Source organism: Pristis pectinata, chromosome 12, assembly GCF_009764475.1.
Source record: "Pristis pectinata isolate sPriPec2 chromosome 12, sPriPec2.1.pri, whole genome shotgun sequence".
In the NCBI taxonomy this organism is placed as follows: domain Eukaryota; kingdom Metazoa; phylum Chordata; class Chondrichthyes; order Rhinopristiformes; family Pristidae; genus Pristis; species Pristis pectinata.
Window position 1 is genome coordinate 23912297 of NC_067416.1, and position 12944 is coordinate 23925240.

Consider the following 12944-nt stretch of genomic DNA (forward strand, 5'->3'; position numbering starts at 1 on the left):
TTTGATATTTTGTTTATCTCAACTGCCTATTGTGTGGTTAGTAAGATAGGCATGAAAGGCAAAAAAATTATGTTACAGCAGTATCTCTCAGCACTGTCTTATACAACGCTAGTGCTCTTCAAAAGAAGCAAACACATGTTGCTAGATTTCCCAATGCTACACAAAATTTAATAATATCTACACTGTTCACATGCCATCTGAACTTTTCAATTAACTTAAATTACTCATAATAATCACCACCTATTTCATTATTCTCAGTACAATCATTTGAACTTGTTATCTTGCAGATATTGTACATTACATTGGATAGTTCTTTTCAATTTTGAAGTTGTAGTTATAGTCAATAGAGGGTTAGTGCTTTTCATTAACAATATAGAATTGATATTTGTGACCAAATTACTAATCTCTAATCAAGTAAATGTTTTCAGTTGACTTGGGTAATTTAATAGGCAGCATATGTTGTGCAGAGAATAATGATAATGCATTATTAAAGATAAAGCCATCAAGAGGGCAAGGACTGTGTTTCTACCTTATTCTGTGCACGTACCCATTCCAGGAAAATGATGGAGCTGGTTTAATGAGTTGAGCACATAAAGACAGGCATTCTAATATAGGACATGGAAAATCAGCCTCCACAAATCTTGACATCATGGTCTAAGTAGCTGATAATCATTGCCTCAACTTCAGAAATCAGGAAGTTACCTTCAGAAATAGGGTCATATTTATTACAATGTATTATGTTTTGTGGGATATTTAATTCCATTGTGATTCTTGTTTTGTCAGCAAAGAGTGGTAGTCTGCAACACACTGTGTTGTATCTAGACAAGGTGTTGAAATAAAAGAATAACAATTTCGGCATAATCTCTGTAGGTTTACTTTATGACAATCACATGGTAAATATATATTGCAACAAATTACTTGTTATTTCTATAATCTTTATCACAATAGTTTCAGATTTCTCAGTCCACACAAACTAGTACATGAGAACATCAATGGGTGCATTTTCAGTTGGTCTTTCTTGTTCTCTTCCTGTACTATAATTTGCATGTTGATATGCATAGGTAATTCCAATTGTGGTAACACAAAGTGCCAGCGAGAGCAAGATAAGCCAAAACGAGTACTCATAACTATTAGTCTTATGCTTGAACGTAACCAAGCTCTCTTTAATGGAATTCCTCACCAGTATTGTGGATAAATTGTTCGCTGCTGTATTTGCTGCAAACAGAACCATTGCCAAAAATGCTGAAACACCTAAAAGAAATAAGTTTTCTCTTAGTATCTTATATTTAAATAATGTTGCATATTTTCAGAGTGATACCACAACTATTACTATATAAAAGAAGACCAAAGATTTTATCAGATCCTGTGATACTTTGAAAGCAAGTGTACAACAAAAAAACATTGCTTTGCTTTCTTAGATTTCTCTTTCCTTCTTTTGTGTATTTTGTGAGCTAGATTTTCCAACCAATTATAGTTATTATCTCAGATTTGCCAGTCAGGGATGAAGGAAGACCCAAATGAAATCTGCCCACAAAGATTAAGTTGTCTCTGTGCCATGGATTTTCTTTTCTGACATGAATTTGGCTCAAGCACCTTCCTGAAGAGATCCAAGGCATATATCAGCAGTGAAATTATTCAGAAAGCCAAACAACCAATCAAATTGAAAAGAGCAAACCAGAAAACCAAACACTACTTTTATTTAACACTTTAAACATTTTAGAAACCTTTGCAATATACCCATGAGATTAAAGTAGAAGCTGATGTATCATAAAACAAACAGAAAACAACAGAAAATGTTGGAAACACTCAGCAGGTCAGGCAGCATCTGTGGAAAGAGACAAAATGTTAACCCTATTGTAGCCTGAAACATTAACCTTGTTTCTATTTCCTCAGATGCTGTCTAACCTGTTCAGTGTTTCCAGCACTTTAAGTTTTTATTTCAGATTTAAACATCTCCAGTTTTCTTTCCTTTTTAAAAAAAATTAGCTTTGTTACATTTGGAATAATATTTACCAATGTTATTCCAAGGGAGTATATGAAATTACTTTTCATGGGCAGAAAGATTGTTCAACAGGAGTTAATGTCCTTCTTACAAATCCATTAAAATCTCAGTTAACTGTCATTGAAGGTCGATGATGGGAAAATTTAGCATAATTCTGCAATGCACTCTTAACTGAAAGAGAAAGTTTTAATTCATAGTAAGAAAAGGACACAATCCTAATTGTAGCAGTTTAATCAGAGCACAGCAAAGTCAAACCATTTCTCCAGTGGATGAGGTGAGCATCCATAAACAAGATGCTAACCAGTTGTTGGAGTGCCACAAATAAGTTACTAGATCATCGTTTACTTGCATTAAGAATGGTGCAAGGTACATGGTGAGTGAATAAAAAGAAATTTTAACAAAGTTGGAAAGGAAGAATGTTTTGGATTCTTTTTAAGTGCAATTTGATAAGTCTGTGCATGGAATCAACGGCAAAACAATTGAAGTGGTGAGGTGTGCAGATATGGCCAGGAAGGGTGATTGCGAGCAGCTTTGGATTCAGATGACCCAACTTCCACACATCTCAAAGGTTTATGTTCCCTTAACGTATTAAGTATGAAATGCGTAGTGATGGAAAAAATTATGATTGCCATCCTCTGAGCACATGAGTGAGTACACCCAAAAATCATGCACCAATGACTCTGGGTAAAGTTTGAACAACTCCTTCCACAGTGTTATTTCAGCACATGTTTTTGTAGGCAACTCATTTCTCAGCAAAACATGTTTTGTGGCGAATCAAAACATTCTGGTGGCTGAATCAACATTGTTCACTAGTGTTTCCAGATGAGCTGTCTTAGATCATGTATGAACAGTGTATGTTTCATTACTTTAAGAACATATCCTTTTGATGAATGCTTGAAGAGGACAAACAAAACTTGTTGCAAGTTATGTGAAACTATCCTGGTAATTACACTATTTTATTACAGTTCTCAAGAAAAAACACAATGATAGCATGTTACACTGACTGGATGAATCATTAAAAATTGAAAGAAAGCAGCAGAAGAATTTACTTTTAGTAATTAAAATAATGTCATTAGTACAATTCCAGCATTCATTCAAATATTGACTCATTCATTAATTTTTACTTACAGCTAATGGAGCTGCATGCATAAATACTGAGAGGTCCGCAGATGTTCTCATATGGATTACTGATACTGTTGTAAAAGGTCACCACAGCACTTAGCAGTGAAAACAACAGTCCAAAAACAAGGAACAGTATAACTAGGATGTGGATAACTCTCGCAGTTCCCGCATTTTCAAGATATTCCAAAACTGAAAGGAAAATTCATACAGTAAGAGTTAGGATTTGAACAAAAATTTACAAGATGATAAGAGGCATAGAGTGAGTGGACAGTCAGAGACTCTTTCCCAGGGCGACAATGGCTAACATGAATGGACATAATTTTAAGATGATTGGAGGAAGGTGTAAGGGGGATGTCAGGGGTAAGTTTTTTACACAGAGAGTGGTGGGTGTGTGGAACGCACTGCTGGCAGAGGTTGTGGGGGCAGATACATTAGGGACATTTTGAGAGACTCTTAGATAGACACATGAATGATAGAAAAATAGGGGGCTATGTGGGAGGGAAGGGTTAGATAGATCTTAGAGCAGGATAAAATGTTGGCACAACATTGTAGGATGAAGGGCCTGTACCGTGCTGTAGTGTTCTATGTTCTATGTAAAAAAAACAGATGCTGGAAATCAGAAATTAAGTAGAAAATGCTGGAAGCACTCAAGGAGTCAACTGACATCAGTGGGGAGAGAAACAGAGTCAATGTCTTGGGTCAAGGACTCTTCATCAGAAATGGAAAAGTTGGAGAACAAGTATATTTAAGTTAACAGAGAAGTCAAAGTCAGGTTTATTGTCATATGCACAAGTACATGTACGCACAGGTGCAATGAATAACTTACTTTCAGCAGAATCACAGGCACATAGCATCATATAAGCAGCATTCACAAGAAAAACATTAATTAAACATAAATGATACACAATTTTTACAAGAAAGAACACAACTAGAACAAAAAAACTGGTCCATTTTACTGCAAAGTGTTCAAAGGGGTCATAGGGTTGTGCTGGTTGATTCAAGAACTGAATGGTTGAAGGGAAGGAGCTGTTCTTGAACCTGGTGGTGTGGGACTCCAGGTTTCTGTACCGCCTACCCAATGGTAGCTGTGAGAAGATGGCATGGCCCGGATGGTGGGGATCTTTGATGATGGATTTTGCCTTCCTGAGGCAGCACTTCCTGTAGATACTACTGATGGTGAGGAGGGATGTGCCTATGATGTATGGGGCAGAGTCCACTCTGCTCTGCAACTTTTTATGTTGCAGCACATTCAAATTGTTGTACCAGACCATGATGCAACTAGTCAGGATACCTTCAACAATACATCTGTAGAAGTATATTAAAGTGTTCAGTGACAAGCTGAATCTCTTTAACCTTCTAAGAAAGTAAAGATGCTGGCATGCCTTCCTTGTGACTGCATCTATGTGCTGGGCCCAGGACAAGTCATCCAATATGTTAATGCCCAGGAATTTAAAGCTGCTGACTCTCTCCACTGCTGATCCCCCCATGTAGACTGGCATATGTTTGCCCTTCTTCCCCTTCCTGAAGTCAACAATCAGCTCTTTAGTTTTACAGACATTGAGCAAGAGGTTGTTGATGTGGCACCACTCAACCAGGTGTCCTCTCTTGCTCCGGTAAACTGACTCGTCACCACGTGTGATTCGTCCAACAACATTGGTGTCATCGCCGAATTTGTATATGGCATTGACTTCTTATATGATTCTAGATCACCAGCCCTAAACACTGCAGATCTAGCCCTCAGCAGATTACGAATCTCTTGGTTCATCCAGGGCTTCCAACTGGGGAAGACTCGGAATGTTTTTGTGGGTATGCACTCATCCACGCATGTCATTATGAAGTCAGTGATGACTGTGACATATTCATTTAGGTGCGCTGACAAACAGAGAAGGGGAGAGGTGGAGAGAACAGAGGAAATGTGTGGATAACATGCAGACCAAAGTTATCAAATTACTTTAAACATCAGCAGCTAGAGACAGAAAAGAAGAAATGGCAACATATTGAAACTAATAGGTACAACCACATTTGTGAAAAGAAAAAAATGAGCCACTAACTCGAAATTATTAAATTCACTATGAAGTCTTGAGCGCTGCAATGTGCCCAGACAAAAGATGAGGTGCTTTTCCTTGAGTTTACTTTGGGCATCAGTGGAGTAATGTAAGAAGTCAACATAAGAGTCAGGATCTGTTTTCATGACATACAAAATCCATGAAACTAATCACCAATTTTCTGTAATTTTCAAGAACATATCTAAGTAGATTTCATTTGACAGTGTTGAAGGTGGATAGTGTATAATTTATAGCTTCTAATAATCTATACTGGAATATTGACATACTATGGCCGGTGGCTTTCAGGTAACTATCATTTTGTGAGTTTGGCTTATTTGGTCTGCTCTTAATGATAATAAAATAAAATAAATTAAGTTAGGTAATTCTATCTGGGATTTGGAAACACATTTTGTGATATATCTTACTGCTCTGCTGCATAACTAAAATCCAAACCAGATTAAGGCACGTTTAATTCATCCTTTAGGAATAAAACTCAAGAACAGAGTTTCTGCTGAAGTGACATTAATTGTTTCAATATTTTCACTCCACCAACCTGCTCTAATCTAACCCCGCTGAACTTGCAGCACACTGCTCACTAAGGACCAGCCTCAGCTTTGACACTGACTGTGCTGACACGGTGGCTCTTGTTGTTGCATGGTATACTCACTCTACCTTGAAAAGGCTGGACACCTCCTCTCACTTCTTTTATCTCTCTCTAGACCATCTCCTCACCAAAGAACAATGAGGACATTGTTTCCTAAAGAGTGACTGACCCTTTCTGCTGGAGAGCTTCCCTCCATAGCCTTCAGCTCAACAACAATTCACAGTCTGCTTCGACCTCTTCCCAAAAGCCACCAGCAGAATTGTCCTAGTGGACCTATGCTTTCACCTTGTTCTTGTCCCACAGATCTCATTTCTTCCCATTATGATTATCCTTTCTCCACTCATCCTCCCTCCCCTTTTCCCATGTGCTTCCATGACATTTTTGACACCCTCCATCACTTTACTAGTTTCCAGTTCCCTGCTCCAGGCCAACTCATCTTTATCAGGACAATCCCCCTACACCTATATTCTGCACCAAGATGGCAAGGCCCTTTGTCACTCCCTTGAACAAAGACCCAACCAAAATCCTTTCACTTCATTTTTCTTTGGCTGGCTGAACTTGTTCTTAAATTGAAAAATGTCTCACTTTCTCCAAATGAAAGCTGTAACAATGGGAATCCATTTGAGTCCAAGGCATGCCTGTCTCTTTGTGAGATCTATGAAACATTCCTTGATTCTGTCCTGTTTGTTCATCTCCCTCACTGCCTTCTCCAGTATATTGATCACTGCATCAAGCCATTTCAAGCTCATGCATGGAGCTAGGATATTTCATCACCTTTGCTGCCTGTTTCTGTCCTGCTCTCATTTCCCAATAGTTCACCAATTAACCATGCTCTTTCCATTCTTAATTTCTCTATCTCCATTCCAGGGGTTAGGTTGGTGTCCAGTATCCATTATAACCCCATGGATTCCCACATATACCTTTATTTTACTTTCTCCCACTCTGGTTCCTGTCCCTTCTCCCAGTATTTCCCTCTGTTCTGGCACTGTCACCTTCCACACCAGTACTACTGGTATGTTTCCTTTCTGTTGAACTGTGGTTTTCTCTCCTTCATAGTTGACATGGCTCTTAAGTGTGTCTGAACCTTTTCCCTCATTTCTCTCTCCTTATCTTAACCTTCCACCCTACCATCCTCCGCATACTATGGATCATCCTTCATAGTTTCTGATGCCTCCAGCATGATGACACCACCAGATTTACCTTCCTTTCACCTTTCAGCATCCACAGGAGACTGTTGCCTTTGGATCGCTTTGGTTCACTCTACCATCTCCATCAATACCCACTTCCCTTCTTCTGGTACCTGTCCTCTTAACTCCTCCTTTCCTGATGCTTACAGACACATTCTCTCCAGGTAAAGCTTCCAGTTGTCTGTCAATTTAATTCTCCATCCCACGTTCATTTTGAGCTCTCTATCTTTGGCTTCCATGCTCAATAATGAATTCAACAATTTTATATAATTACCTATTTTAGTCATATCTCACAGTTCCATTTTTCCTTTTATATTATTCTTTTGCTAACATTAATCTCCTCCTATTTACATCAAGGAAATTCAAAGCTAAATTACATCTATTTTAAGGAAAGTATAACATATAAAGTAAATGAACTTAAAGCTTTAATTAACATGAGGGTCTGCAATATTGTAGCCATCACTGAGACATGGCATGGGCATGAAGGACGGGCACAGCGGCAACTTAATATTCCAGGGCATGGAATTTTCAGGCAAGATAGAGGGGGGAATAAAAGGGGAGAATGTATTGCGCTGTGAATCAAGGAGTGCATTACTTCAGTACTGAGGGAGGATAGCCTGGAAGGTTCCTCAAATGAGGCCATATGGTCAGAGATAAGAAACAAAAGAGGTGTGATCTCTTTGCTGGATGTGTATTACAGACATTCCAACAGTCAACAGGAGATGGAGGAACAGATATGGAGGCAGTCATAAGAGTGTATGAAAATAGGGTTATTGTACTGGTGGATTCAATTTGCCAATATATTGGATCGCTTTTACCAATAAAAGCTCAGAAGCTGAAGAATTTTTGAGGTGTGTCCAGGAGAGCTTCTTGACGTAGGTTGTAGAATAAACCAGTAAGGGAAGAAGAACTGCTGGATCTTATCTAGAGGAATGTCACTGGTCAGTGGAAGGAGCATCAGTGGGAGTTAATGTTGAAGATAGTGACTGTTGTTACGGACTCAGTGAAAGTCCCTTTTAGATAGAGAGTTGTGTGTATGTGTGTGGGGGCGTGCTTACGTCAATAGAAGATAAAGGACGTAATGACGTTGTTCAAGAAGTCAGAAGAAGAGAGAGAGAGAGAGAAGGGAGAGAGACACCAGCCTGCTTGTTTTCTCTATCGATGGATGAGAAACAATAACTGTGTTTGCCACTGAAATCCATGTATGGAAGTTGGAAGTAATCCGGTGGAGTTCACTTTGTTGCTGACCTGTAGAAGGAAACAGGTATTTGTGTGTGGACGACCACGGTTCGGATGCTTTTCGGGGTGAGGAAGTCACTACCGAGTAAACACTGAAGTGTCGTTTGGGTTCCATCGTGGAACATTTGGATTTCGTATGTACTCTCTCTATGTTTTTCTACATCTACATCTTATCTTCAGACAACGGTGGTTGTTGAAGAAGCCCTTGCTCATGTTTCACCTTATGGCTTGCGGAACTGAACTTTAAGAACCATTCAGGAACTGGAGTTTGGACTTGTCACACACACACACGAAGAGTTTAGTTTTGGGGTAACGTTCGAGGTTTAACATTCTTGAATTCTAACATACTAACATTTTTACTTTTATTTTACGTATTATCAATAGTAGTGATTAATAAAATAGTTTTAACACTGAATCATGCTCAGTGTGTTTCTTTTGTTGCTGGTTTGTGACACTGTATATTTTAAACTGGTTATGGAAAAGGATGGAGATGGACCAGCAACAAAGCTCTTAAATTAGGGAAGGAGAATTTCACTAACATAAGGGAGGACTGGCAAAGATAGATTGAGAGCATCTGGTTGCAGGTAAGCCTACATCTGCACAGTGGGAAGCATTACAAGGAGAAATAACAAGAGTTCAAGGCCAACCTGTTACTGTAAGGGTAAAATCAAGGGGTTACAAGTCTAGGGAACCCTGGATGTTGAAGGAGAGTGAGTGTTGGATGAAGAGAAAAACATGTGACAGATATAGGAATTGATGATGGGGGAAGGCCTGTCATAAGCACTAAAAGTATAGGTATGAGTTTATAAAGGAAATTAGAAAGGCTAAGAGGGGTCACGAGAATCACTGGGATCTAGGATTAAGGTAAATGTGAAGGCATTCTATAAGTATATGAAGGGCAAAAGATAATCAGGGAAAAGTGGGGCCCACTGGGGACAATAGGGGCAATCTGTGCTTGGAATCAGAGGTATAGGTGAGGTCCTAAATGAATATTTTCATCAGTATTGACAAAGGAAACAGACTTTGTACCTGGATGTCAATTGAGGGTAGAGCTCAGGGGGATAGCAAGTGTGATCCCCGTTTTCAAAAAAGGCAGCAGGGGAAAGCCTGGTAACTACAGACCTGTACGTATAAAATCAGTGGTAGGGAAGATACTGGAAAAAATTCTGAGAGAGAGGATTAATGCTTAATTGGAAAGGCAAGAATTAATCAAAAACAGCCAACATGGCTTTGTCAAGGGCAAATCCTGTCTGATAATCTGATTGAAATCTTTGAAGAGATATCGAAGTATATTGATGAGAGAAGAGTAGTAGATGTGATTTACATAGAGGTTAGTACAGTCTTCGATGAGGTCCCACATGGGAGGCTGGTTCAAAAGGTTAGGGCCCATGGGATCCAGTGCAAGTTGCAAACTGTATCCAAAATTGGCTTGGCTATAGGAGACAGAGGGTGATAGTAGAGGGTCATTTTTGCGATTGGATGCTGGGAACTAGTGGTGTCCCACAAGGATCACTGCTGGTGCTCTTGCTGTTTGTAATATACATGAATGACTTGGATGTGGATGAGGGAGGCAAGATCAGTAAGATTGGTGGACTTGTTTATAATGTGGAAGGTTGTGTTAGGCTGCAGAGAGATTTCAATTTGTTAGTGAAATGGGCTGAAAAATGGTAGTGTTTAATCCAGACAAATGTGAGGTGATGTATTTTGGGAACACTAATGAGGATAGGACATGTACCATGAATGATAGGGTCTCATGGAGTATTGAGGAATGGAGAGACCTTGGAGTACAAGTCCATAGATTCTTGAAGATGGCAAACACAGGTAGATGATGTTGATAGGAAGGCAATATGTAGTATTAGCCTTCATTAGATGGGGCATTGAAATACAGAAGTAGGGAGGTTATGCTCTGACTTCATAAAACCTTGGTCAGACCTCAGCTGGGGTACTGTATTCAGTTCTGGTCACCAAGGTATAGAAATGGTATGATAGTGCTGGAGAAGGTGCAGAGGAGATTCACCAGGATGTTTCCTGGGATGGAGCAGTTCAGTTATGAGGAGAGTGTAGCGAGGTCTGCTCTCCTGAGTGGGTTAAGAGGGGACATGATTGCGGTATATAAGTTATGAGGGATATAGGATATAGGAAACTTTTCCCATGTCAGAGGTAGATAAAACTAGAGGACATCAGTTTAGAGTGAGAAGGAAGAGATTTAGAGGGGATACGAGGGGGTCCTTCTTTACCCAGAGAATGTTAAGTAACTGTAATGCACTGCCTGAGAGAGTGATTGGAGCTGGGTCTCTGACAGCACTTAAGAAGTGTCTCGATGTGCACTTGAATTGCTTAGGCATAGAAGGCTATGGACCAAGTATGGGTGATGGAATTATTACGGAAGGGTGCCCATTGCTTGCCTGTGGATGAGCTGCCTGAATGGCTTGTTTCCATGCTGTATGATTCTATGATCTCTCCAGACCTTTAATTATTCACAAGCCTTATCATCTTCTTTCAACTGGGACCACCACCATTGGAGCTAATCAATCTCTTCTATCCTCCACCTTATCACAGACTTTCCCTTTGTAGTCTTCACCCATTCCAATTTTTTCTGCAATTACAACCTTCTTTATCTCAAATTTCTCCTCATTTTGGTGCAAGGTCATTGACCTCAAATGTTACTCTGTTTTTTCTCTCCACAAATGCTGCCTGACCTACTGAGTGTTTCCAGTAATTCTGTTTTATTACAGAACCAGAGAATTTGTATTCCTTTTGGCCAAAAATTAATTTTAATTAGATTTTAACTCAATTAGTATTTAAGGTATGTGTTTTTATGACCCATGCAGTAGGTAATAAAAAAGGAGGAAGTGACATGTAACACATTATTGTAGCACTATAATCTATATTATCAAATATAACCTTGCTCTAAATTTAGCAAAGGGGATGATCTTGATGATTTGTCAAGGATAATTCAATTATCGAACAATCAAATATTGGAGAAAATTTGGACAGAAAGACTTGCATCATCACGAAGAGATAGAGTGGTACATTTACTTTCCTTGTAATGGCAACATAATGATGGAATGGAACTCCTTCTCTTTTCCTAGATGTGTGTAACTAGTTCTCCCAGCACATAGCTGGAGTCTGCTGTGTACAGTGTGCATTAGCGCACCCCATTGCAACATCAGAAAAGATGCCTGATCATTTAAAAGACCAGAAGAATCCTGAAGAGGTTTGGGCCAAAGCCAAAGCCCAAAAAGTAAATTTTTTCCACTCGGCATATAGGTCAGGGAACCTCACTACCCACCACCCTGGCCCTGCCCATCCCAACCACCCTGCCCTGCCACTGCCCTCTTTTCTGGATATACACTATGACCATTACCTTTCCTACGTCAAGCTTATCGGCATTTTCCACTAGATGTTCCTTGAGAGAGGCAGATGCAGAATAGAAAAACTGGGCTTCAAAACTCTTACCAACATTTATATCTCAAAGACGAAAGTAGGAAAGCGGTTTCATGTCTCACTCCATTTTCATGCCATTTCCATCACTTTAAGAGTGATATCCCTCTAAAAAGATGCTTGGCGCATTTGCAGAAGTGTAGAAAGTGTCAGTGCCCCTGAGCAGAAATTATCTGTATATATATATATATATATATCATTATTTGTTAACAAGGATAGATAGTTCAAAAAACAATTAAGTGACTTGTGGTAGCGCAACCACATAAGTGAAAATACCCTCCTTCTGTATCATTTTATGATCTCCTCTGCAACAGAATATGAATATTTAAGTTCTCATGTAAATCTCAACACTACTGTAAAGAAAAAAGTAAAATTACCTTTGATAGTCCATCATCAATAAGGATCGGACAACCAGCTTGGTACGTAAACCATCAAACAGTCCATATTTAAGTCTCATTTGTCCAAAGGTGTCACCACTTTTATTTTGGCAGTCTACGACAGCGTCGACCCATGAGTCTGTTGCCATTATTGCAGATATCAAAATGGAAGTTCCCAGACTGACAGAAAATGCTGCCATAAACATTAATTTTTTCCTTTGCGATGGCATTTTCCTCAGCTATTCCTTTTCTCTGTTATATATGAGATAACATTAAAAGAAAATAATCAAACTTAAATGCTCCTATTGCAATTTTCAGCAAAAATAATTGGCCTCCGGTTACCTCGTCCAGCTTGGTACTGAATTTATCTGGAAGTGCTAAATAAATGAACTTTGGATCAACAGTAACAGCAATAAAGTGCTATGATGGTTGAACCTTGCCCGGGAGCAAACTGTTGCCATAGTTTTACTTGATAATATCAAAGTACAGATAACAGATGAGAACAGTAGCATCTTCTCTCATCGTTTCATGCTATGTACCTTTTCCAAATTGTTACTGCTCCTGAATGAAAAGATAATTCTGATTTTGTATACCAAGCTTTTTCTGCTCACATTAAATTGTTCCAATTCAGATTAAGCAATAAACATCACAGAATCTTACCAGATGTATCATTTAAATGATTCAATAAATCTCCATTGGTTTCTACGTAGACCTGACTATGCTGGTAATTGTCAGGGGAACCTATTTGCCTTCTGCATAGCTTTTCACATGTTATAAGTATCCCAGCACAGGGAATGGAATATAATATTTGGTGTAGTATGTTGCCATATTTTCCTCTGAGCTGGACATAATTCTAAACTAACTGCACAGATTGAAGTCCCCTTGCTCTGCTGAATATAATAAATGTGGGCAGTCACAGTCCAG

The 12944-nt window shown here is 39.1% G+C and overlaps 1 protein-coding gene across 1 annotated transcript; it reads right to left on the reverse strand.

Annotated features, from left to right (window-relative positions):
* Positions 1-973: 973 nt before the first annotated feature.
* LOC127576919 (clarin-3) lies at positions 974-12250 on the reverse strand. Its single transcript, XM_052027742.1, has 4 exons — positions 12021-12250; positions 11920-11948; positions 3131-3313; positions 974-1251 (listed from the first exon to the last, which is right to left on the reverse strand). The coding sequence occupies exons 1-4, from the start codon at positions 12248-12250 to the stop codon at positions 974-976; spliced, it is 720 nt and encodes a 239-aa protein (XP_051883702.1).
* Between the last annotated feature and the right edge of the window lie 694 nt (positions 12251-12944).